General features: G+C 50.5%; 8 protein-coding genes across 8 annotated transcripts; 6 read left to right on the top strand and 2 right to left on the bottom strand.

The window, feature by feature from the left end:
- Window positions 1–30: 30 nt before the first annotated feature.
- TrAtP1_001637 (uncharacterized protein) lies at window positions 31–5,126 on the bottom strand. The gene has a single exon (XM_014085917.2). It carries the CDS (start codon window positions 4,257–4,259, stop codon window positions 735–737), a length of 3,525 nt encoding a protein of 1,174 aa, XP_013941392.2. The 5' UTR covers window positions 4,260–5,126; the 3' UTR covers window positions 31–734.
- A 714-nt stretch (window positions 5,127–5,840) lies between these two features.
- Window positions 5,841–6,197, top strand: TrAtP1_001636 (uncharacterized protein; the record flags this gene model as incomplete). The annotated part of the gene is made up of 1 exon (XM_066111081.1): window positions 5,841–6,197. The coding sequence occupies one exon, from the start codon at window positions 5,841–5,843 to the stop codon at window positions 6,195–6,197; it is 357 nt and encodes a 118-aa protein (XP_065967154.1).
- Window positions 6,198–8,140: 1,943 nt separating this feature from the next.
- TrAtP1_001635 (uncharacterized protein) lies at window positions 8,141–10,665 on the top strand. The gene has a single exon (XM_014085085.2). The coding sequence runs from the start codon at window positions 8,212–8,214 to the stop codon at window positions 10,519–10,521; it is 2,310 nt and encodes a 769-aa protein (XP_013940560.1). The 5' UTR covers window positions 8,141–8,211; the 3' UTR covers window positions 10,522–10,665.
- A 366-nt stretch (window positions 10,666–11,031) lies between these two features.
- TrAtP1_001634 (uncharacterized protein) lies at window positions 11,032–13,147 on the top strand. Its single transcript, XM_014085918.2, has 2 exons — window positions 11,032–12,683; window positions 12,766–13,147. The coding sequence occupies exons 1-2, from the start codon at window positions 11,104–11,106 to the stop codon at window positions 12,890–12,892; spliced, it is 1,707 nt and encodes a 568-aa protein (XP_013941393.2). The 5' UTR covers window positions 11,032–11,103; the 3' UTR covers window positions 12,893–13,147.
- Window positions 13,148–13,865: 718 nt separating this feature from the next.
- Window positions 13,866–14,596, top strand: TrAtP1_001633 (uncharacterized protein). Its single transcript, XM_014085052.3, has one exon. It carries the CDS (start codon window positions 14,181–14,183, stop codon window positions 14,508–14,510), a length of 330 nt encoding a protein of 109 aa, XP_013940527.2. The 5' UTR covers window positions 13,866–14,180; the 3' UTR covers window positions 14,511–14,596.
- Window positions 14,597–14,945: 349 nt separating this feature from the next.
- On the bottom strand, window positions 14,946–15,708 carry TrAtP1_001632 (uncharacterized protein; the record flags this gene model as incomplete). The annotated part of the gene is made up of 5 exons (XM_014085919.2): window positions 14,946–15,118; window positions 15,185–15,253; window positions 15,319–15,377; window positions 15,536–15,607; window positions 15,689–15,708. The coding sequence occupies 5 exons, from the start codon at window positions 15,706–15,708 to the stop codon at window positions 14,946–14,948; spliced, it is 393 nt and encodes a 130-aa protein (XP_013941394.1).
- Window positions 15,709–19,846: 4,138 nt separating this feature from the next.
- On the top strand, window positions 19,847–21,578 carry TrAtP1_001631 (uncharacterized protein; the record flags this gene model as incomplete). The annotated part of the gene is made up of 2 exons (XM_014085920.2): window positions 19,847–21,449; window positions 21,541–21,578. The coding sequence occupies 2 exons, from the start codon at window positions 19,847–19,849 to the stop codon at window positions 21,576–21,578; spliced, it is 1,641 nt and encodes a 546-aa protein (XP_013941395.2).
- A 1,460-nt stretch (window positions 21,579–23,038) lies between these two features.
- On the top strand, window positions 23,039–24,272 carry TrAtP1_001630 (uncharacterized protein; the record flags this gene model as incomplete). Its single annotated transcript, XM_066111080.1, has 2 exons — window positions 23,039–23,079; window positions 23,396–24,272. 2 exons carry the CDS (start codon window positions 23,039–23,041, stop codon window positions 24,270–24,272), a joined length of 918 nt encoding a protein of 305 aa, XP_065967153.1.
- Window positions 24,273–24,281: the final 9 nt, after the last annotated feature.

The raw sequence follows: 24,281 nt of genomic DNA, 5'->3' as shown, positions 1-24,281 counted from the left end.
ACATCACAGACTATTAATGAGAACAGATGTGATAGGCATTATCTCGCTGCCTTGAGCGCTTCTTCGCTTTATTTGTATATGCTCAAACCATCTTTAATATGATACATGGTAGCAGAAAATCCCGTCCAGTAAGAGAGTAATAAAGGGCCAAAAGTGTTTTCCCCCAATCCTTTATATACCGTCAAACAAAGCTCCCCAGAAATGGAAATCAAAACGCCGAAATGTTCTGCTACTACCGTTTGTGTGTTTTTGGCCTTGGCCGTAGGCCTATGCCGAGTGGAGATTTGTCTATCAGCGGCTCTCAGAGTCCGCGAACCCATTCATTCCTTTCTTTCCAAGATTGCCCTCCCAGACCCATTATGTTAAAAAATCCGAAAAATGCACGCCTTCTCTTTTTTCTGCATTTGCCATAGAAAACTTTCCCATCCATCCGCGGTATAACGCCGGGCCATCTTGTGAAAACGAAACAAAGAAAAGTTGGGTGTGAAAACACCGAAATGTATAAAACATGGAAACACAAAACCCACTCAGAGCCTCTTATATTAAGACGACACCCCAATAGAACCACTGTCCCAACCTGCATGCCAAAGGGGTATCAAAACACGTCGAGGCTTGAAAACCAAAAGAGAAAGTCGAAGGTCAAAGGACGTCGCTTTATCGAAAAAAATATCGGACAAGAAAGATACCAAAAAAAAAAAAAAACACGCGTTGAATGCAATATGTATGCAAAAAGGTTACTCTGCGGTGCCAGTGTCTTGGCCTCCGCCGAGCAGCTCTAGAACCTTGTTGACGACTGCGCTGGGGTATCCGCGAGTGAGCATCTCTCCAACAACAGCCTTGGCTTCTTCTCTCTGCTCAACGGCAAGGAAAGCTCGGGTCATGGCTTCATACGTGCTGGGCTCGCGCTTCTCACGAATCACAGCGTCGTAGATTGCCTGGGCCTTGTCAATCTTCTTCTCTGCAGCCCAGCCGTGGATCAAGGTATTGGCAATGTAGGGAGTGAGCTCCACCCGCCTGCTTCGCATCTGGGCTAGAATTGGCTCTGTCTCGGCAACCTGGTGGTTAGCAACCATGGCCTCAAACAAGGCTTGGTAAATGCTAGCGTTGACGGGAACCAGGTTATCCATCACGACCGAATCAAACACTCTTCGCGCGCCTTCCATGTCGTGCAGGACGCAACCTCTGGCGTGGATGAGCGAAGCATAGTGCACTGACTCGGGTCGCTGACCAGCCGCGCGCATCGTTTCGAGAACCTGTTCAGCGGCCTCCATGTCGACTGTCTCCAGAGTAGCGTGGGTATCGATGAGTAGCTTATAGGTGTGAGAGGTGGGGGCGATGCCCTTGATCGTCATGCGGTCGTAATAGGCAAGGACTTTGGACTTGTCACGCTTCGTCGTCAGGAAGAATTGCATCATGCTGTTGTACGGTGCCGGTCTAGCTTTGTAGTTGGGCATGGCCTCCATTTCATCAAAGAGCTCCTCTGCAAATTTCTCATCGCTAACACGGCACAGGGCGTTGACAATGGTGCCATAGGTAACAGAGGTGGGCTTGATACCCAGCGCCCTCATCTCAGCAAAGTAGAAAAGGCAGTCATCGATACGACGAGCCTTGCCCAGCTTACCGATGAGTGCGTTGTACAGGAAAGAGCTTGGCTCAACACCCTCAGCCTTGGCGCGAAGGAAGATTCGGACGGCCTCTGAGGCCTCGTCGAATGTCTTGGTGGAGTCCTTCAAGGTGGTAATGTACAATCCAAAAGTGTTGGCAGAAGGTGTGGCGCCCATCTCAAGCAGCTCTTGGTGGTACTGCTCAGCCCGTCCGCGGTTACCCAAGGTCAGGCAAGCACCAAGCATGGCGTCCAGAATAGAAGACCAGCCATAGCGAACGACGGCATTGTGAGCAACCGGGGGAACATCAGTACGAGCCATTGAAAGAATTTCTTGGCAGAGATCCATCTTGTTCTCGCGAGCGGCGGCAGAGATCAGCTTGGCGTACGTGATATATCGGGGGTGTCTTCCGGCGCGGCGAATGTTCTTGAATCGGTTGAGAGCTTCGTGGAGACGAGGACCCTTGCGACCATGGTTGCCCTCCAAGTCATCGGCGATCAAGGACGAACCCTTGAAATCAGTGTTGCTTGCGTATGGATCGTAATTATCTTCATAGCTGGAGACAGTCGGGGTAGATTGGAACGGAGAAATGCTGTGAACCTGGGAGGGAACCGTCGACATCTGAGAGGCCAGCTCGCGGGGATCGACAATGCCACGAGATTCCATATAGCGAGCGATGAAATCAACACCCTCGTCAATCTCTTCGACAAGTTGAGGACGGGCTTCGGATTCGGCAACAGCTCGGATTCTCTGGAACATCATCTCGGACTGTGCCAAACCTTCTGCGACCTGGCCGGAACCAATGAGAGAAACGGCATACATGGTCGTTGGTTCGATAAAGGCAGCTGTGGCACGCATCTCAGGGTTGGAGAGGGCAAACCAATACTTGGAGGCCGAAGCAACATCGCCCAATCGCACGCTCATGGCAAGCAGTGCAATTGAAGGCGTAGCAAGGTCCTGGAGATTGGCGACGTGGATGTTGCCATACGCCTCGACTGCCGTGGTAGCATCGTTGCCATCGGCAGCAACGGTGGCAATGTGGATCATGGCCTGATCCCGAACGCTAGCATCGAGAGACTGAGCCCACTGAAGGGCCTCTTGGAAGACACCTCGCGTGATGAACCCCTTGATGAATCCAAGATCGACCAGGGCATCCTTCATATCTGCGACAGAGGTGCCGTATTCGCTGACAATCTTCTTGAAAAACTTCATTGCGCCTTCAATCTTGTCGGAGATGACATAGGCATTGAGGACAGAGGCGTACACCTGAGCGTCAAGTCGATCGTTGAGAGCCGAGCTCCCAGCATCGTGAGAGATGGCCAAGTTTCGATACTCGTTGTAGCATTCAACAGCGCTGATGAGGTTACCAGACTTGGCGTAAGCAGTGATCATCGTGGGGAAGACGTCGGCAGAGGGGACGAGCTCGCTGAGCTCCATGTGCTCATAAAATCGCAGCATATCTGATACGCGGCCAACCTGGGCGCAAGCCGAAATCAACTGTCGGTACGTCTCGGCTGAGTAAGAGGCCTTGCCAGCATCAAAGGACATGTCGAACAGCTTAACAGCCAGGTCGAGGCGCTCATCCTCGCACAAGATGGCATGCTCTAGCTCGTGGGACGCAAACATGAACTTGCCGGGCTCATCCATTCCACCAAATCGCAAGCGCTTCTCTTCAAGAACAGCCTTCATTTCTGAAACCTCCAAAGAGCGAGAAGAAAGCAGACTGACAAGAATGTTGAATGTCTCGCTGTCGGGAGACACCCTTCGGCGCATCATGTCAGCATAGACATCCAGAGCCTTGGAGACAACCTCGCTTCTCTGGCTTGGGATATGAATCGCGGCCAGCAGCAGAGCATTGTAAGCACTGGCAATGGGCTGCACGCCGGTGGCCAGCATGGCCTCGAACACAGCCGGGATCTCAGCATACCGGGCAGCTTCTGACAGCTTCAGAAGGTGGTCGGCATATGACTGAGACTGGCCCTGAGCAGAAGCTACTTCTTGTGTTGGCTCGACAAGTGCAGGCGTACGGGCACGAGAATGAGGTACAGACACAGAGGTGATTCCCTCAGCAACTGCTTTTTCGACAGCTGCTTGGAAATTTCGAGCCTCGATTTCCTGTTCGAGCGCCGCGTCGATGTGAGCAAGAGCCGCCTCCTCCTCCGCCGACATCAGATGTTGCGGTTCGGCATCATCGTGAGCGGCCTCGGCTGAAGCGCTCTGCTCAGCAGCCGCGGCCTCTACGCCGGCCTCGGCCGCATTCTCACCAGCGAGAACTGATGACGCATTGGGCTTCCACTCAATGCGCTTCTGGAAATCAAACTGCGTCCATTCCTTGTCCTCTTCCTCCCCAATGACCTCCTTCTTTTGGAGAGCCTCAAAGTAGGCATCTAGACCTCCGTGATTCGAGACATGGTGGTGATCGGCTGGTAATCCAGACGATAGTCTTTCGCTGTGGAAGGCAGAATAGAGAGGGAAGTTGGAGACACGACTGGGCCGGTTCGACTGTCGTCTGAAGACGGGGCGGTTCTGGGAGTTGAGGACGTGAGGGTGAGTAGCAGCTACGACGGATTGCGCGTAGCCGTGGGCGGTAACGGATTTGGCGAATGTAGATCCTTGACGGATAAAATTCGAGTACAGTTGTGAGTAGATGGGCATTTAGATAGCGGGAGGAGGAGACTATATGGCGGCAGAGTTGTTAGTCATGCGCCGCACAGGTTCACACAATGAGCCGCCAACAAAGAATTGATTTTGTTTGGGTATCGCTGATCAAGACAAAAAGACAGCGCACTGCACTTCAATGAAACACTGCTCGGCCTTTTTTTTTTCCTTTTTCATTCTTCTGTCTTGCCACCAACGCAAACAGGTTTGCGCGCACGAGCAGGCAAACTTGGGAGGCAAAAATCGGGGCCGAAAACTTACGGGGGAGAAAATGATAGTGGGCGATTGCAGGTTCATTTGACAGCCCCGGAAGCCGTCAAACAAACGCGCTATGTAAATGGTCCTAATGGTAAAAAAAGGGGGGGGAGGATGTAAAAGGAAGAAAGAAAAAAAGACCAAAATCAAGAGCCGGAAGGGAAAGGAAAGGGACCGGCCTCGATTATCTTCTTTTTACTTCTGTCGTGTGTGCGCTGACTTGAGATGCGAGAAGAGAGAAAAGAAAAATACGGCCTGGCAAAAAATGGCGGGGGCCGTGCCGGCCTTATTTCCTCGGGCCAGGGCCCTGTCCTGAAGTGCCGTGGCTGAAGGAGGCCGCTAGAAGTGAGCGAGAGCGAGTGTGGAGTGCATTGCACGGGCAGACGGAGCCCCCAAAGCCGCCTGGAAGAACGCTACGGCTACAGGCGCTGGGACGGTGGAAGGCGGCAGACACTAGCAGAAAGGCCCCTCCAGGAATGGGTGGACTCGGGACAAGCTGCGAGGCACGAGCGTGTGGAGGTGACTCAGATATTGAAGAAGCTGCTGCAGAAATTATGGCTCCAAGTGCCGATTTTTATTTGGTTTTGGTTCGATTTTTGTGTTTTCATGCAAGGTCGTTGATAATGCAAGCCGCCCGTCTTCAGTGAAGCCGCTAATGCTGCATGTCTGCGGGCGGTTCTTGATACTACCTGTATTTCCGCGCGCTCACTGACTGGAGGCATGACGGATTTCTGGCTTACATTACATTTCAAGCAAGATAGGTATGAACGGAATTCGTATACAAACACAAAGCCGCTGCGGTTACCAGCGTCTTTTGCTTAACGGCGCCGCCACCAACCCGCACGTGTAATTGTGTGCGTCATAGACCAAGCACTCAAATCCGGGGCTTCTACTCTAACAAAACTCACACACGACACCTCCAGCTTTGACTTGCCCAAAACTGCTTCGTGCCGAGCGCCATGGGCAAACCAAAGACGACAAATCACTTCTGTTACATCCTGTTAAATTTTCTCCTCGCTAACAAGGCGGCAAGGCATGCGCGTCCCACAGAGCTTGTCCCTTCCATCCTCCTTCGTAATTCGCACCGCCTCTGATTGGCCACAGCGAGAACAAACCGGCTGCCGATTCGCTAGCATTTCCTGCCGATACGTGGAGATCGAGGGAGAAGCCGGAACCATCGGTGGTCCCTGCAAAGAAAAAAATAGAACAAAGAACAAAAAAAAAAAAAAAAAAAAAAGTGGCCTCAGGACCTTCGAGTAAGCCGAAGAGGCTGCATTACCTGAAGCGTGTCTCCGTTCAGGGCTCTGCGCATACGATTAGTTGATGCAGCAGTCTATTATCAGATCAATACCATCATCGTCTGCATCTGCAGGCAGCAAAGGCCTTTGCAGCCAACCAGCATCACCGTTTTTAATCCCTCAGCGTCTGCATACTGGTACACCAAGAAGCCTTACGCGGTCTCCAATCTTTTGCCTGGAATGCGTGCGCGTCGCATTATTTTACAAGTCCGTGATAGGCAAAAACGGTGATTACTATCCACCTGGTGCGACGCCTTGGACGGCCATCGCATATCAATCAGTATTAGTCCCCGCATCGCGAGCGCATTGTCGGGCAGTTGGCAAGTCCGACACCAGTCGTGATGGGTGGGTGGCAGCGACAGAGGCGTTTATTCCCGCCTAGCCCGTAATCCAGAGCTGAAGGCGCATGCAATTTACCACATGCAGCGTTGCGCTGTGAGCCGCAGAGAACAGATATGGCTATTCCTGGCAATAGCCGCGGTGCGCAGACGAAACCAACCCATGCCCTCTCTCGTCAGCCATATTTCGGGATGCTCTGTGACTGCGCACAAATTTCTTTTGTAATTTCACTCTGTTCGATTCTGGTCTATAGTCGTGGCCATCGACTTGTGTACCCCGTAGTCGTCTCCATTATGGCAGACTATACGTCCTATAGCTACTAGTACTAGTAGTTTCAGTCCATTTCGACAACTCCAGCCATTTCTAGAAGAAACCTCGGTATACGTCGCCGAACTAGCAATTCACTCGGCGTCAATAAGGTTCAATGTCAGTGGCTTGCCCGCGCCTCAGCGGTGCCACAGGACCCTTTGATGAACCCGCTTCTCTAGCACAAGCCCTCTGACAATCCTTCAGCTGCGCTAAAAGGCCAACATGTGCGTCACAAGGGTGGGCTCGAGGGAGAGAGTCCCGTCGATTCCCGTATCCGGGCAGTGGTTTAAGGAGATAGCCCGAACTAATCAGCGACCCGGAGCTCGGATGCAGCGGACGAGGATTGCCATCTCCGAGCAGCTCGGTGGGCTTTTCTACGCTCCGGCCCCACGGGACGTTTAGCTTTTAAACTACATGCGAGTCGTGACGGAATAGATGCAATCTGTCCTAAATGCTATTGTGTGATGAGAGTAGAATTTGATTAAATGCTATTCGTAGATGCACCTATATTTGAAGACAGTGTATATGAGGTGCCTTATAACTAGGATACAAAAGGGGAGCTATAAGTAAGTCTAGGCGGGACATTGAACCATTCTCATTCAACCATGGTTGAAGGTGAAATAATACTTGGGTGTCAAATCTACTTACTATCCAAATAAACAACCGAAGGAATGTCAATGAGGCTCATCGTAATGCTATTTTCTTGTTTTGAATAAGCTAAACTGTCTGGTTGGTCAATCGTAGGCTATTAAACGTCTTTACATATCGCTCTGTCAATTGAGCTAGTGAAGGCGCCTGGATTCTCGACCAAGGATGGCTGTGGCTGCACTCTAATTCTTCTCTAGATTACACCTGAATGTATCGATCATGGTAAAGATCGCTGATTGCGCATATCATGACGGTTTTTCTCTTTATTATTCATCTTGTAATTAGTAATCATGCGCTCCGTCGTCCTATGCAATGTCACCAATGAGGTTCTGACTTCAATAAGAATCAAGTATCGAGTGGGGTTTCCCAGAGAATCTTGCGCCAATATGGCATGCAAATGGGCCATACCACGCATATGGTCAATCGCGTAGATGTAAAGAGGCTCTTTTCGGAACTTTTGCTCTGAGTGCCAAATCCTTGAAGCGGAACCAAAGTCGTATTCTAGAATATCAACGACCGACAAGCTCGGTTGCTCCAGCGTCACATTCAGCGCGGGCTACCATTCTTCGTAAAGAAAGCCTCAATCCTTGGACCTACAGAAGACTAGGCTAGCAGATTCGTCCGGGTGGGTTTTTCAGTCCTCTTTATCAGGCGACGGCATACTTGAGCACTCGGAGTCTGTATAACGGCGGATGAGGCACATTAGATTACTGCAGCAGTCATTGCAGTCTTCATGGTGTCTGTGATAAGCCAATATTGATTCGAAAGTAAAGCAGCTTCACTTTAATGCTCCTTAAAACACCAGGTTTCTGTTTGAATGGAGATAACATCTATGAGTTCCTTGGCTTATGAGCCAGCCAATCATGTATCATGGATGCAGCTCTCGGCTGGCTCCGCTGGGCTAAAGACCCACACCTTACTACATACGGATACCCACAATACTATCAATACAGAGATAGTCTACGGCGTTATCGATAAGAAACTTTTCTGGATGGAAAAACCCAAGTCTTTGGCTTTTTTTGGGGATCACCGTTCCAGGTCCAAAGTCAAGACCAAAGCCCCACCCCGACAACTGCCAGAGCAAAGACGCTGCTCTCACCATGGCTGACGATGGAATGCTGATGAACTTTGAGCTGGGCGGCGGGCCACTCAAGCCTCAGGTCAAATTCAAGGGCGGATCGTGGAGGGACAGGAAGCGAGCAGAGAAGAGCGCAAAGCTTGGCTCGCGCCCAGCAGCTGCGGCACGAGGCCCCGACGACGAACAGCGATCGGCAAAACGACAAAAAATTGACGGCTTTGGGTCAGGACGACGAGCAGAAGGCGAATTGCCCCATCGCTCGGACCTTGCGCGAAAGAAGACGGCAGATCATGGCGCTCCGGGACAGAAGAAACACGCAGGCCCTCCGGGGAATCGTCAAGTCGTTTCCCGCCTGTTTTCGTTTAATCCGGAGCAGAAGACAACATTTGAAGAGGAGGAGGAATGGAAGGAACCCGAGGCTACAAATGCGCCGCTTCTGACTGTTGCGAATTTCGGATCGTTGACCATCTCTTCTCGACTGGTAGAGACGCTTGCCAAGATGAATCTTGAGCGACCAACAGCGATTCAACAAAAAGTAATTCCGCACATGCTATCGAACAGCTCAGATGCCTTTGTTCAGGCCGAGACAGGTTCAGGAAAGACATTTTCATATCTGCTTCCGATACTACATCGGGTTCTTCTTCTTAGTGGGGGCGGCGAGAAGATTCACAGAGACTCGGGTGTTTTTGCCATCATAGTCTCGCCGACCCGTGAACTTGCAAAACAAACACATACTGTGCTGGAACAACTCATCAGGCCGTTTCCATGGCTCGTTTCTACTGCAATTACCGGAGGAGAGTCCAAAAAGGCGGAAAAGGCCCGACTTCGAAAGGGCATCAACTTCTTGGTTGCAACCCCAGGAAGATTGGCGGATCACATTGATAACACCAAAGCTCTCAATTTGGGCACCGTGAGGTGGCTAATTCTCGACGAAGGCGATAGACTAATGGATTTGGGATTCGAAGAGGATCTGAAGAAAGCTATAGAAGCACTTAAGCAAGTGGAAGTGTCGAATACTCTCGCCTCTGGAATATCTCTCGAGCCGCTTCCAGACCGAAGGGTCACCGTCTTATGTTCCGCGACAATGAAGCTGAATGTACAGAAGCTCGGCGAGATGAGTCTTGCCGATGCTACTTTCTTGGCTGTGGAAAAGGGTGCTGAGACGGTGGATGAGCAGGCTGTCCACAAGGCCCCGGCGCAACTACATCAGTCACACATCATTGTGCCTGCTAAGCTGAGATTGGTTACGCTCATGGCATATCTCAAGTCTGTGTTTTCTCGGCGTGGCCACACGATGAAGGCCATCATTTTCATGTCGTGTGCTCACACTGTCGACTTTCATTACGAACTCTTGAAGATTCCTGAAAACGCCGAAGCATCCCAACCGCCATCAAAAGACGCGCCATCAAAAGACACGCCTTCAAAAGACACGCCTTCAAAAGACACTCCCTCAAAAAGCGCACAGTCAAAAGACTCGGAAAATGTATCAAAGACTGTTGCCAAGGCGGCCTACATCACGTCTGCTGCAAGCCCTGAAGTTGTCTTACACAGGATGCACGGATCTCTATCACAACCAGTTCGAACAGCAACCTTGAAATCGTTCTCAGCGTGTAAATCGCCTTCCCTCCTCATCACCACTGACGTCTCGTCGCGTGGTCTTGATATCCCTTCCGTCGATTTGGTTATTGAATACGACCCTGCTTTCAGTTTTGACGATCACATTCACCGAATTGGACGAACAGCACGAGCTGGGCGCTCTGGTGACGCAACGATATTCCTGCTTCCCGGCGCAGAAGAAGGCTACATCGAGCTTCTCAAAGCCTCTGGATCGCCCTCTTCACTGTCTTATGAATCTGTGCTCCAGAAAGGCCTGATGACCAAGCTAGAATTTCCGGTTGAAACGACTGCTAAGCCTCAAGATGGGCAGACTTATCATGATAAGGCTGAAACTTTACAACTTCACTTAGAACAACGCCTCCTCATTGACAATAAGCGACTTGAAATGGCAAGAAATGGTTTCAAGTCTCACATCAGAGCCTATGCGACACACACCAAAGAGGAGCGTGTTCATTTCGACATCACTCAGCTGCACCTGGGCCATGTTGCAAAGGCTTTTGGATTGCGAGACCCGCCCGGAGGCATTGGCTCTGGTATAGAGAGGAAGGCACAGAAAGGCAAGAAAGAACATTGGAGAACAGTCAAGGGAGGCAAGAAGGACGATGATAGCGATGATGATGGCGCTGCCAAGCTTGACCAGAAGCCAGCGAGAGATGCGCTTATGCGGAAGAGCAAGATGCTCATGTCTGGAGCAAGCGAGTTTAATATTGGATAGACAGCGATAGACGTACTTAATATTTCTCTCATTCGTTTTCGTTGTTATAAGAGTCATAGTTGGAAAACAAGCTTTATCGGAGCATTCGCGGCCCTGTTAGTACTACTATTTGGGCATGAAAAATAGATGAATCATTTAATATGACTGCGAACTGAAACCTTTCATTACTAACACCAGATATTTAGACTTTGGTATGCAGGGTTGATAAGACGAGTGTCCGAGATCGCTGCCAAGCAGGTTCAGCCAGACAGTGATATGAGTGACCACCTACTGATATAAATCCCCTTACAGTCAGAAAATAGCCTATGGAAGAATTGCACCTCCCATATCGAGATGTGGCATCTTGGATATATCCCCAAATAACCTTCTCCTTCAGGCCAAGGGAGCTCCGGGTTAACGTCGGGCGAGATAACAAGCAGCCGGCAGGGCGACTTCCGGCGGGGTGATAAGCAGATAAGGGCGCCAGGGCCATTTTCTTCGTGACTCAACAGCAAGATCAAAAGGCCGCCCCGCATCCTCTCTCGCCCGAGTCTTGCAGAACGAAACTTTTGTCAAGAGAGACTCACGGCCGATCCGCTCAAGATGGCGACCATTTATATCGACGAAGACATCGGCAAGGACGAGGTTTCCCAGACCGGAACCGAGGAATCGCCCTACAAGTCCCTGCAATTTGCCTACCTGCAACGCCCTGCAGAGACCCAATACCTGACTCGCAAGTCCCAGAACACCGAAGATGAGGCAGCAAAGGAGTGGAAGCCTGTCGCAAAGGCGGCCCTGAAGAAGGCTGTCAACTACTTTGACGTCCAGAAGAAGAAGGCCGCCAAGGAACAGGAGCTGGTCATCAGGCGAAAGAAGGAGGAGGAGGAGCGAGCCAAGGCTTTGGAGGCGGCCAAGGCCATTGTCATCACAGAGGATCCCAGCCTCCCCGCTGCTGTGCGAATCGGCCTGGATGAGGTTGGCGACCACATCAAGCTGCGTAAGCTGGACGACACCGAGAGCAAGGGAACCCGCGTGCGCGTCTTTGGTCGCGTGCATCGCGAGCGCAAGCAGAAGGATGTCATGTTCGTCACCTTGAGAGACGGCTATGGCTTCATGCAGGTGGTTATTTCCGGCCAGTTGGCAAAGACTTACGACGCCGTCACCCTTACTCGCGAGACGTCCATGGAGATTCTGGGAGAGATGAGAGAAGTCCCCGCCGGTGCTCGCGCTCCCCTCAACCGAGAACTGCACGCCGACTTCTTCAAGATTCCCAAGCACTGGAAGGCCCCCGGCGGCGATGATGCCATTACCAACAGAGTTCAGGCAGATGCCGAACAGGCCATGCTTCTCGACCAACGACACCTTACGCTTCGAGGAGAAGTCGCTTCTGGCGTCATGATTGTGCGCGATGCTGTCGAGTGGGCCTTCAACCAGGCCTACAAGGAGCTCAGGTTCCGCAAAGTCAGCCCCCCCGCCCTTGTCCAGACTCAGGTCGAAGGTGGTGCGACTCTTTTCAAGTTTGACTACTATGGCGAAGACGCCTTCCTCACCCAGTCTTCTCAGCTCTACCTGGAGACTTGCTTGCCTTCAATGGGCCATGTTTACTGCATCGAGAAGTCTTTCCGAGCCGAAAAGTCTCTGACCCGAAGACACTTGTCAGAATTCACACACGTCGAAGCCGAGCTTGACTTTATTACGTTTGACGACCTACTATCACACATTGAGCACATCATGTGCCGTGTGCTCGAAATCGTCATGGCAGATCCTGTCGTTGCTGACAAGATCAAGACTATGAACCCCGAGTTCAAGCTGCCCGAAAGGCCATTTATGAGAATGAAGTACTCCGAGGCCATCGACTGGCTTGTCAAGCACGACATCTCCAACGAAGAGGGTCAACCCCATGCCTTTGGTGACGATATCGCCGAGGCTGCGGAGCGCCGCATGACCGACATCATCAACAGGCCCATCTTCCTCACCCACTTCCCTGCTGAGATCAAGTCTTTCTACATGTCAAAAGCCCCCGAAGATTTGCGTGTTACCGAGAGTGTTGACTGTCTGATGCCCGGTGTTGGTGAGATTGTTGGCGGTTCCATGAGAATGGACGACTACGAGGAGTTGATGGCCGCCTACAAGCGTGAGGGCATCGACCCCGAGGCCTACTACTGGTACACTGACCAGAGAAAGTAAGTTGCAGCACTCTTCAGTTTTCTTAGAGATTTGCTAGTACAATTGCTAACGATTAATCTTTTTTTTCTCCTGGAATAGGTATGGCAGCTCTCCCCACGGAGGCTACGGTTTGGGACTGGAGCGTTTCCTTGCTTGGCTTTGCAAGCAGCACACTGTTAGAGATTGCTGCTTGTATCCTCGTTACATGCACCGCTGCAAGCCTTAGAGATTTAAATTTAGAGTCTAGAGTGTTTTGCTAGTTTACGAGAATACATGAAAGAAAGAAGGCTGCTTTTAGGCCAACAACTATCAGACTACCTACTTTTCTTTGCGGGACTGAACTTAAAAAAAAAAAGAGACGAAAGAAAATAGCATGTGAACAAGGGTCAAAATGTGTAGATAGATTATACAGGTAGATGCCAGTGGGAGCCGTTAAAATGTTTAGAGCCCCAGCACTTCTTACCCCATAAAGAAAGATCATCAAGTGGCCCCCTTGACGATCGTGACATGCATGAAGCTCACATGCAGGACATCGGAGAGTGAGCATCGAAAACTGAGCTATCACATGCCAAAAGATCAAATAGATTGATAATACATGGTCTATAAAGTAAAAGATTCGGTCAAGTGACCGGCGAGGTCTGTGGAAAAGCTCTGGAAATAGATCGGTTGGGGTAAAGCTTAAAGCCTGGATAGAGGCGCCAGCCTAGCTGAGATGCTAGAAGCAGAGATGTTTGCCACAATCACATGCCAGGCATTTTTTAAAAGAATTCGATATTATCTGTGGAAAAATCAATACAGTTTAATATTATATATTGGTTTTAGATATCTAATTGCTGTTTAGAGGTGCTGAGTTGTTTGCACGATTTGCAGGCTGACACTTGTGAAGATGATGATGATGCCTGCGTTGATGTATATTCATAAAACGGTCATGAATGAGTAGCAATTATTATTCATACAGAACATGTTGTAATAACAATCAGCAAATTCTAACTATACACCCTCTTTAACAACATACAAGCTCAAAGCCTAGGTATAATTTCCAATGGCAAACACCCCAACAAAACCAAGGCTTCTAGCTTCCTCGCCTCCCGCATCGAAACAACATTAAACCAACCAGCAGTTATTCAGTTATTAAACAGCTCCAGAAATCTTGTTCACAAGAGACGCTAAAAACGTCATGGCAGAGTAGATCGTGCATAAGAAAAGCTCATATCGTAGAGGTAGGATTGGCAGCATTCCTCCAAACGTGGGCTTGACGTCATGCACCACGATGTCGATCGGCGGTCTTACGCTCTCATATAAGTCCACACGCGTTCCAGGAGTTATTCCGTGCTATATTGTTTCCCGTCTATAAATATCTGTGTTACCCTCTTCTTTGTCTGCTGAGACTTTTTTGTCTTAAAGTACAAACTACAAAACTACAAAGTTGACATTTCATATCTCGCTACCTTTTAAGCAACCACTTCATACCACATACAAACAACACCAACCAAACAAAACATAACCAAATAACAATGGACAAGGACGACAAGACCAACACTGGCAACGCCGGCAACGTGACTGACCAGGCCACCGGCACCGCGCAATTCGCCACCGGCATCCTTGGCAACACGGTCGGCGGCCTGACCCGCACTGTTGGCGGAGTCGCCGGTGCAGCAACCCGCGGCTTGGGCGGCACTGTGAGCAGCGTCACTGGCGATGCTGGCCGGCCTGTGGGAGATGCGGTGGGCAATATCGGCACGGGCCTGGAGGGGGGGCTTGGAGAGTGTTTCCAAGGGTGTGGAGGACGCTGGAAATTGGAAGAAGCAGTAATCAAAAGCAAAACGGGTTGGCGAGGTGGATGATGTTGAATGTCACTGGGTGATACTGTACGATACTGTCTATTAATGAATCTTTAATGAGTTTGAATCAAAGTGTTTTATTAATAATGAATCTGTAATACATTTGAATCAAATCTGTCTTTATGAAATGCATTGTAGTATATTATGATAATCACTGTAATACCAAATACTAGGACCAAGCTGGAACCAAACCTCTAGAGCCGCACCGTAACACATATAAGTCGCCCATAATCTTCGCCGTAAATTGCATCCCATGATGGCCCTTGATACCTCCTCCTTTGACCCCATTTCTTTTACAGCGCCCAAAAGAATAACACTGCTCTCTCAGATTCTTTGTGTCATGTTACATCTCACGCGGCTGAGAGGTTTTTATCCGCCATTCTCTGGACGCTGCTGTGCTATTCCTGGCTGGTCATGTCTGACAGGCGCAATGCCCGTTTAGACTTGCTCGGCGCCCCAGCCAGAATCGGCCTCTCGCATGCTGCTCGGGGGTTCGATCAGGGGGACGAACTCGAGGCCAACGTAGCCAATTCCGGCGATACCGACGATGCCACCAGCAATGTTGGCAATGACCTTGTCGCCGAGGAGAAGGCCTCCGATGAGGATGTAGACTGTCAAATTCGTAAGTAGACGGCCCGGTAGTATAGGAGAAAGGAGGGCCAGATATTGCAACGTACAAACACCACGGCCAATGAAGGAGAAGAGGAAGTTGGCGTATCGCGAAACTTGGGGAGGGACTTGGAATTCTGCAGTCGTGATCAGTATAACCTAGAGCCTTAGCGGAGAGGAATTAGAAAGGAAGAGTGCATACCCAGCAGAGCAATAGCAAGTCCAAAAACAATCATGTAGATACCGATAATGATATTCTGGCTACAGTCGAAGAATAAATAGTCAGCATCCGCCGACTTCATATCCAACCCCGCAATGCGAAGCTCCAGCAAGCACTACAGCAGCCGGAATAACAGTGCTCGGCCGCATTCGACGCGCGCGAGATGGCGTTTTTGTATTTATTTCGAGGGCAAACCTACAGTCCAATAGGGAAGATGTGGAAAACACCACCAAGAACCGTGACGCCCGCCACAACCAAGTTAACAATGCGGCTGCAGCGCGCCGAGGCGCAAAGGTCAGCGAACCCAGTTCAATTGCACCGCGCGGATCATGCGGATCGACCAAAGACATACAAGATATCGGACAGTTCCATGGCTGCGAATAGACGATGGTAACGTTAGGATTCGAGCTCGAGAGGGCGGAAGGGCAGGAAGATGTTTCGAGGGAGACGGAAGCGTCGCAATGCGTGGATTTTGAGTGTCGCGGGGGGGGCAGATCGTCGCACGTGGAAGCTAAGCAGTAGCTCTATCCAGGGGGCCAAGAATAGGGAGGCGAGGAGGAGACGAAGTAGGAAGACGAAAAGAAGAAATAGCTACGAGCTGGTCATGGGAAGCAGAGAATTGAAAAAGAGCTGGTTGTATGAGGCTTGCGCAATCGCTTTCAAACAAACAGCTTCTCGGAGTGGCTGGCTGTGACCCTTGAATCGCACAAGGCTGTGGCTGTGAGGTGACGTATGTTTACTGGGGCGGGCACGGCGGCAAAAAGTCGCCAAAATGTCGGAGCAGCCGGAGCAAGGGTACCGAGGTACATTCGTCAGGCACCTTTACATGGAAGGTGCAGCAGCATCTTCTGTAGTAAGCTGGGCATACAAGAAAGTGCCAAACTCCATCTCCATCTTGCACAGCGTATTTCGTTTGCAAAAGTGAAAAATGGCGCTGTCAGCAATGCATCACTTCACCATATCATGGTATGCACCGAATAACTCATCATCTCTAATCAATAACTGTATGGCTGATCAGGAAATTAGGGACGGAAGCAGGGCGCTCCAGGTTACTGATGGGCAGCAAGTGCTGTTTGGCTAAGAGAACAAGACTAGCTACTCTGCTACGAGATCATGATCGCTCATCGTGGAAAGAATGTTACCCACGAGGAGAGGGCAAAGAGCCTCTGCCAACACGAGAGACCAAGTAGGCCACCTCCGAGGCCATAGCTATCCATCCATATGCCCGCGACCAAAAAGGGTCGCTAAGAGCTAGAGGAAGCTGGTATTTCAATCCCGCACTCTAACGCAAGGTGACGGGGCACAATATGCGAGAGTCTCTGAGCCAGCAGATGATCTATCATACTGCATTACTACTTACAAAGCACAACTATTGCGGGACAGCCATGGTTGCTCCCCAAGAGCATAAACATCGAATCCATGATTGTGCCAATTCACTCATAGAATCAAGATGGATGGAAATGGTACGACGCCGATAGCCGAATGCTAACGAGTCTAGGCTCTAGACACGTCCTGCGACGTAGGCCGATCCCATCATTCTGGGAAGTGTATGAGTAAGTCGGGTCAACCATCACAGTGGCCCACTTCACTCTACGCACGGCTACTGCCATCCCCGGAGAGATTCAACACGCCATTCGTTATAATTTTAGAACCAAGGGATCGAGAACTTTCAGAGCGAAAGACGTAGCCTGGCAGAATTGGTCAACTGAGACGAGCTAACGCGAGGCCTGGTTGAAAATGGCCACTACGCGCACTAGTCCTCTGCAAAAGCAAGCAGGGCGGCAGAGAACAGGGGTTACGACCTCTAGCAACAGCGATAGTCGCTTTAAGTGAGGCGACGGAAGGCATCCGAGCATACTATCGGAGTTTCACGCAAGCGTCAAGTATATGGACCAGTACGAGCACTGGATGCCTTTCAGCTGCCATTGTGCCCGGAGAGCTCTTTGGGGTAATAGTACTACTATTTGATTCTCTTTGCTTGACGGCCGAGCACCTTGTCCATGTTCAGTTCTGTTGACCGAAGCCCTCTGTATGGCCTACTTCGCCTCCTCTTACACGCCTTGCATGAAACTGCATGCATGGAGTGGAGATGAGCCCGGGGAAAGGGCCGTGGATGGTAATTTCAGCCCGCTGCAAACGGCACGGCGGTGAGTCGGGAGCTCTGGCAGTCGCTATACAGAATATCATTCGACGCTCGCTGACAGCTCCTCCTTTCGGATACCGCTGAGCTGCTCGTGGTATGCACATTGCTTCGACCAGACAATGGACAGCATTACACGTGTCCCGGAGAGACCACAAATTTCTCCGACGAAGCCAGTCAAGGCGTCGTGATTTGCCAATGCTACCCCTCAAAAGTGCATTATGCAGTCCCAATGTTTCTCAGCCACACATCATACGAAGTACATGTACTCCAAGAAGACGCAAGACGCAAGACGAGAGAAAAAGGCCAAAGGGAGCTACCAAAAGGCCGACAGGGATGATAACCGAAGTCGAATTTATCACACACCCTCCCACTCGCCTACGCTCCTAATCACATCGCTACGGCATGCTTGGCAGTGGTGTGCCAGGCGTGGCCAAAGTTTTTTTTTTTTTCGCGCGAGGAAGCCCTCCCTGCGTTTTGTTTTAGTGAAGTCAGCTTGGCATCGCCTGTTGATGGCTTCACGCTCGCCGTTCCCATTTGGTACTAGGCGTTTTTTTGTTGTTTTTGTGAGCGAGCCTTGTGGTGGAGGCACTTAATGCCGGGAATCTCGAAAGAAATAGGCCGATCGTCTTGTGGGCAGATCAGTGGGTACTCTGTGATAATGCTGGGGGGGAGCTAGCCGTGAAGTTAATATTCACTGCAAGAAAAGCTTCCAAGAGATTGGGACGTTAGGGCCAGTCGATACAGCTCTCACCGGCTGATATTCGAGTCCAAGCAAGCGCACGGTCGACTATATACGGTCATTGGTAGGAACTGCATGCGGCCTGAGCCTGCGCATCAACGAATACCTACCTGCAATATATGACCCGATAGGCACTGTCATGGAGCCTGGCAACTGGGAGGGGCAGGCATATTCCCAAGCGGGAATAAACGCTAACACACGTTCCACCAAGGCTGCATAAATCTCCTATGGGATTACCACTACTTTGTCAATGTGCCAAGGCTTGTCGTTTCTCCTCAGCCAGCCGCAAGTATATGATTCGCTGATTTCGGGTTTGGTATACACCGAAAGCAAGCCAACTCGAATCTGTATTCATCCCAGTTACAGTACGACTTTGCATCATGGTTGAGTAATGGTATGAGGCACGAGTACAGATCACGGAGCAAGCAATACGATATATATGCAAAAGTATATGGAGTGTGCCATTACACGTTCATATGATGCAGGCTTCTCATGCCGATAGTGCGGCGCCCTATCCATGCAAGCTGCACTTTGCGCAGGAATCAAGACCTTGACCCCTGCGACAGTAATATATGATACGCACACTAGGTAGTAAGCTAGCGGGAGGGGAAGCAGACGAACATTCGCTGTCTGGTTCATTCAGTTCAGTACTTGTAAGAGTGAAGCTTCGGGATGGGGCTTGGACGGGACAGGGGTTGCCAGATGCTGGTAGCACGGCTGTTGTTTTTTGACAGCCCGGTTCAGACAAGGCCCCTGTCATCAAGCATGTATCACATGCGTGACCACATCCCCCCCTCCCCCACGATTTGAGAGTCATCTCACCATTACTCAGAAATCAACAGAGATAGACACAGTACGAGCAAAAAGAAAACGACTGGACCAGGGGCTGCCTATGAGGCAAGTCTTGGACGAGAACGGAGTGGAGGATTGAGATGCACCTAGACCACCCTCGATGCCGTACTATCTATGCTGATCACTTCAGCCTGACTTCCTAGATAGAGCAGCGAGCCATGTGATTTGTGCCACGTCAGTCGTCCTGGTACAACCAAACCCGTGGCACACATTAATTAACTGCATGAGAGCAAAGAAACCCTGTCCATGGGTACAGTATACAAAGTACGAAGTATATACAGCGGAACTCAGAGTATTTAAAGAGAGCGGGGGCTTTCTTTCACGACTTGATATCTTTTCAACTTTACATGTTCAAACAAACTTACTTGCGCATTCTCAACTGTTTTTTATAACGCGTCTTTGCTCTTTGCTCTTTGCCCTTTGTCGTTCACGACTGAATCAGAAACTCTTATTACCAAGCGTCATCTTATCTTACAAGCTTATGACAAGCAAGATGGCTTCCTCCAACAGCACTCCTCTCACCAGCATCGACTCCATCAACTCCCAGATCGAAAAAGTGGTCCCAACCGCGGATGAAAGTAAGTTTGTCCGGGGTTTCAGTAAGGAACTGTGGGAGGGTCTTGCTGCGGCCGCGAGATCCTCGTCATTTGGCCGCAACACCATCGATCTTGGTAGCCTGGTCAAGCATGGGCCCAAGATGCCAGATGATATGGAAAACACTACTGAACTCACGGGATTCGCAACCTGGGAGACTACAAGGGGGGCCAAGGTCGCTCATGCCCCCTCTCCGTGTACAGCCTCACAACCCTCGCAACGGCCTCAAGCGGCGATGGAGTCTGATGAAGTCGCAACCTACTCCCTGCGAAATATCGGAGCGTAGCAGCTTCCAAGTCTCAGATAGCGAGTCTAATGGCCTTGCTTTCATGTTTTTGGCTTGGTCTTACATCCTTTGCGTGTTCTTGCTTGAAGAGCAGCGTACCTCTGTTGTTTATGAAGATGCAGCAGCTCCATCTGATGATGAGACGCCTAAGAGCAATGAATTCACTGTGGATCTCGGCGATGCCAGTGATGATGAATGCCGCTGGTGGTCTGCTCTTCTCTCTCCTGGCCAAGGATGGAAGGCTACTCGCTCTGGGCATCCAGTGTGGGCTGTTTCATTTACTGGGAATGTTAAATTCAACGTCATCAGCCAACCCAGTGCTTCACAACCACCCGAAGAGACTGAAGAGACTGAAGAGATCAATGAGATCAAGCCTCCTACCAGCAAGGAAGCAGTTGCATTCCTCTCTCGCTTTGCGTCCTTGTACAACTTGGAAAGCCAGGCTGCGTTGGGCCTTGCGATGGCGTTGACTGTCCCCCTTCATAAGAACATGTCTTCGACTATACATCTCCCAAAGCCACATCTCGTTAAACAAAGTGCTGTTTCTCCGACATCTGTCATTGGCAAGGAGTTTCGCCAGCTGTCTTATTACATGGTTCTCAGCTCCAACCCTGGCTTCGTGGCTTCGGCTCTTTGGTCTGTCTTTTGGGAGCCCGAAGTGGACTGCAACCTGGTCACCCCTTGGTTCGACCCGATAATTGATGTCCTTCAGCCCTTGATTGAAACTGAAGACCTTGAGATGGTGGGCCATATACTGGCACTTCGAAGGCCTGGCATTGCACCTCTGTGGTATGGATTGCTTGCCTGTGGGACTACAGAGACTGTCTTGGCTATTGTTCCCTATCTCAAGACGCTCAATACTCGCGTGCCTGCAAAACTCGTACCCGAAGTTGCTGCTTGGACCGATACACCTCAGTCATTCATGGATCTGCCTGGAGATGGTCCTTACCTACAAGGAAAGCAGATCTCACGGGTCGACGCATGGCGGCTTCGGTATGAGTGCTGCAATTCTTGGAAAGATGGCGCTCATTTTCGGTATCTGCCAACGACTCCATTTCGCCCTTTTGGCTTTATAAACGGTGATGAGCTTGAAGCCGTGGTGCGTAGGCATGTTGAGGAATGTTCGAGACATGAATGGACATACAAGGGATTCACATGGATATTAAAGTCTGGTGTTACGTTGCTCCATGAGCCTCGTATATTGACCACATCCTGGGCTGATTTCGAAGATGATTCGGTCATTCAACCACCCAGACGAGAATCGGTAGACCCAAACTATGAACCAGATCACGCAGCAAGCCAAAGAGCTGTTGGTGATATTTTCCGATGGGCTGCTACAGAGATGGAGGCCTCTGGGAGGCATATTTACGCTCACCCTTGGGTCGATATAAAGTCGCATTGTATAGAGGCTGAGAATGCGAAGAAGAGTGGGAAAAAAGGGATGGTGCGTCTATCGGAACTGTTGATGGAGAGAATCAAAGAGTGGAATGACAATCTCAGTGAGTAACTCTGTTCTTCTTTATATGTTTACGACATTCATTTTTGTTTATTTGTTTTTGCCATGGCTAATCGATGATTATCACCTAAAAGAGGACGACGAGACGGTTGTTGGTGCTGGACCAGCTTAGGCAGAGAAGTTGATGCTACGAAAACGATTGTTTTTGTATCTAAATGCATTGACATTCAACTATAGGGAAAGAAGAGCGGCTATGGAACTCAGATTGTTTATTAAGGCCAGCCGACTGCGTATAGGTACTTTGACATTGGAAACGGGTGGGAGTCGGCGAGCTCCCCAGACGGCTGACAGGGCTGGGATTCGGGTATTTGGAACGGTAGTCTACTGCTGCCTGGAAGTTTGTATTTCGTAATTCTTATCAACAATGATTCATGTCTTTCATTAACTTGATAACCTTGCCTTGTTCAGTGGTTGTGAAGGGACGTGCATGTTGACAACCTTGCATCCGACGGACATGCGGGCAGCGGAACGGGCACCCTGACAGAACTGGCTGGCTGTCCAGAAAGGGAAATGCAGCAGTGTTCTGATTGGCCAGTCTAGGCAGAAAGAGAAAAGAGACAATATCGATTTCAAGAGCGAGGCCTGGAACAGGCTCCTTCGACTAGTAGAAGCTACCTACTGTAGGCACTAGTAGTGCAAGCGAAAAAGGCGAAATATCACCTGGATCCTTTCGTCTAAGTCAACGGAACGCGATCAGATTGGCTCCTGTGCGAGATGGTGCGGGGCGCAGCCATCAGCCCCAGGTAGCGAGCTTGTCTAACCGCTGCGAAAACAAGTGCACTCGGTACCAGCTGTGTACTTGTATATCCTGTACGACGCGAGGAAGCACGCTGTTTGGGTGCGAAGCTTTGAGCTGGGGTCCTGGTGTAGCACAAGTTGAAGTTTGTTGTGTATCCGTACTGTACCCACAGTATGGATTGCGCATGTGCACAGGGAACCCCGGATAAAGGGCCGGAGCTCCGCTGGAGGGGCGGGCTAATGCAGGTCGCCTATTTGCCGCTGGGTGGGTGACTGCTTCCTGCCGTGCTCGCGTCGTGTGATCGAGTTGTGATGGCGAGGCAAGTCGGATTCAGAAGTGGCTGCCTTAGTTGCGGTGCCCAACCCCGGCAAGCGCGACACACAGGAGGTTGTGTCACCGACCGTGCGAGGAACCTTGGTCAGTCTTTGGCTGCTTGGTTTGTCTCGATACTACTACATTAGTACTATTACGATCTTGTAATAGTATGGACCGCTATTGCCATTATCTCGCTTTTTCGCGCAGTGCGTCGCAGGCCACACTAAAAGACGGCAAGTGCGGGAGTGGATCACCCGGGCTTCGATTCCGGCCCCGCCCATCCAATCAGTCCCGGACAGCACGGCTTGCTCTTGCCTCTAGAGCAGCTTTCCCTTCCCTTGCGTATAAGCCGTCCGTTCTTGCTTGGTTTGTCTTTGTCCAGCCGCACCAGCTCTAGACCGACATTTCCCGTTTGACGCTGCTTTTCGCCTCCCTGGTACCCGGTACTTGGAATCTTACGTCTGGCGTGCTACTGAGCGACAGGTACCGGTACTTTTTGCTGGCAATGGTATGACGGCATGGCTGGGAAGGATTCAGGTGCGGAGTCGTGCAAATTAAGGTGTGTTCACCAGGTGAGCTGGGATTTGGCGAAAAGCGAGACACGCAACACAAAAAAAGAAGGCCTAATAAGACAAAAAAAAAAAAAAAAAAAAAAAAAAGAAAAGCAAAGAAAGAAGACAGCATGTCTGTGTGTCACCAAATAGTTTCCTGTCGGCTTACGCTCTTTCCCGCTTGGCTGAGACAATCTTACTCAGGCGACGATGCGTCCACCAAGTCCATTTCGCTCTTTTTAATCGACGTCTTGGGCCGCTGCTCCTTTCTCTCCTTTGGACATCACTGATATCGCTCCTTGTTATCGTCTCGACCACTAAAAGCACCGCTGCCTTCACACACATCGAGCCCCCTCTCCGCTTTCCCCTCCCTCTTCTATTTTTGCTGCCTTTTTATATTGCATCCACTACCGAAATGGATCCCATGCAAGAACAGCCGCCGCAGAGCCAAGAACAGGGTGTCGAGATTCTCCGAGAATACCACCCTTACCCCAGCCGGCCGCTATCGCCAATCATTGAGGAGTCGTCGGCCGAGCTTCCCCATGGCAGAAAGCGAGTCCGTGAGGGTGAAGCAACCCTTGACGAGACCGTTGAGGATGATCGTGAATGGAAACGACAGCAGATGCTGGATTCTCACGACACTGTTGAGACTGCTGCTACCGAGGCCAATACTGAGACGGTTTCTGGTGAAGAGACCAACCAGGTTGACGGAAGCAATGAAGAGGCTGCCCCTCTAGAGGCCGTGCATGAAGAAGCTGGCTACGAGGGAGCCGATGATGAAGCAACGGACATTCTGGAAGCCAGTGTGGAAGAGGCAGCCACCCAAATCGCATCACCTCTGTGGAACTTCTATGCCGTATTCGACTCGGACGACGAAGATGTGGAAGACGAGGATATCCTCAATAGCGGATCGGCCAACCAATCCACTTCTGCATCGCCATCCCCGCCCAGTGAATTCGATCGGGCGCCTTCCATGACTCCTGCCCCTGAGGCCGATACTAGCTTCTTTGTGTTACCCAAAGACAGGTGGCCCGCAGAGCCCAAAAGTGCTCAATACCGAGATGCCTTGTGGAGCATTGTGTATAACAAGAACAAGACATTCATGTGGGAATTCCACGAGGGACTTGCTCAAGGAAGCTTGGATCTCTGCAAAGAACTGCTTGGGAGGGCCCAGCTGCCCCCCCAGAGTCTCTCTCTTTGACGATGATGT

The sequence above is a fragment of the Trichoderma atroviride genome, chromosome 1 (assembly GCF_020647795.1).
Source record: "Trichoderma atroviride chromosome 1, complete sequence".
NCBI lineage: Eukaryota > Fungi > Ascomycota > Sordariomycetes > Hypocreales > Hypocreaceae > Trichoderma > Trichoderma atroviride.
Note: the sequence above shows the minus strand (reverse complement) of the source record. Positions and strands in the feature narration are given on the sequence as shown.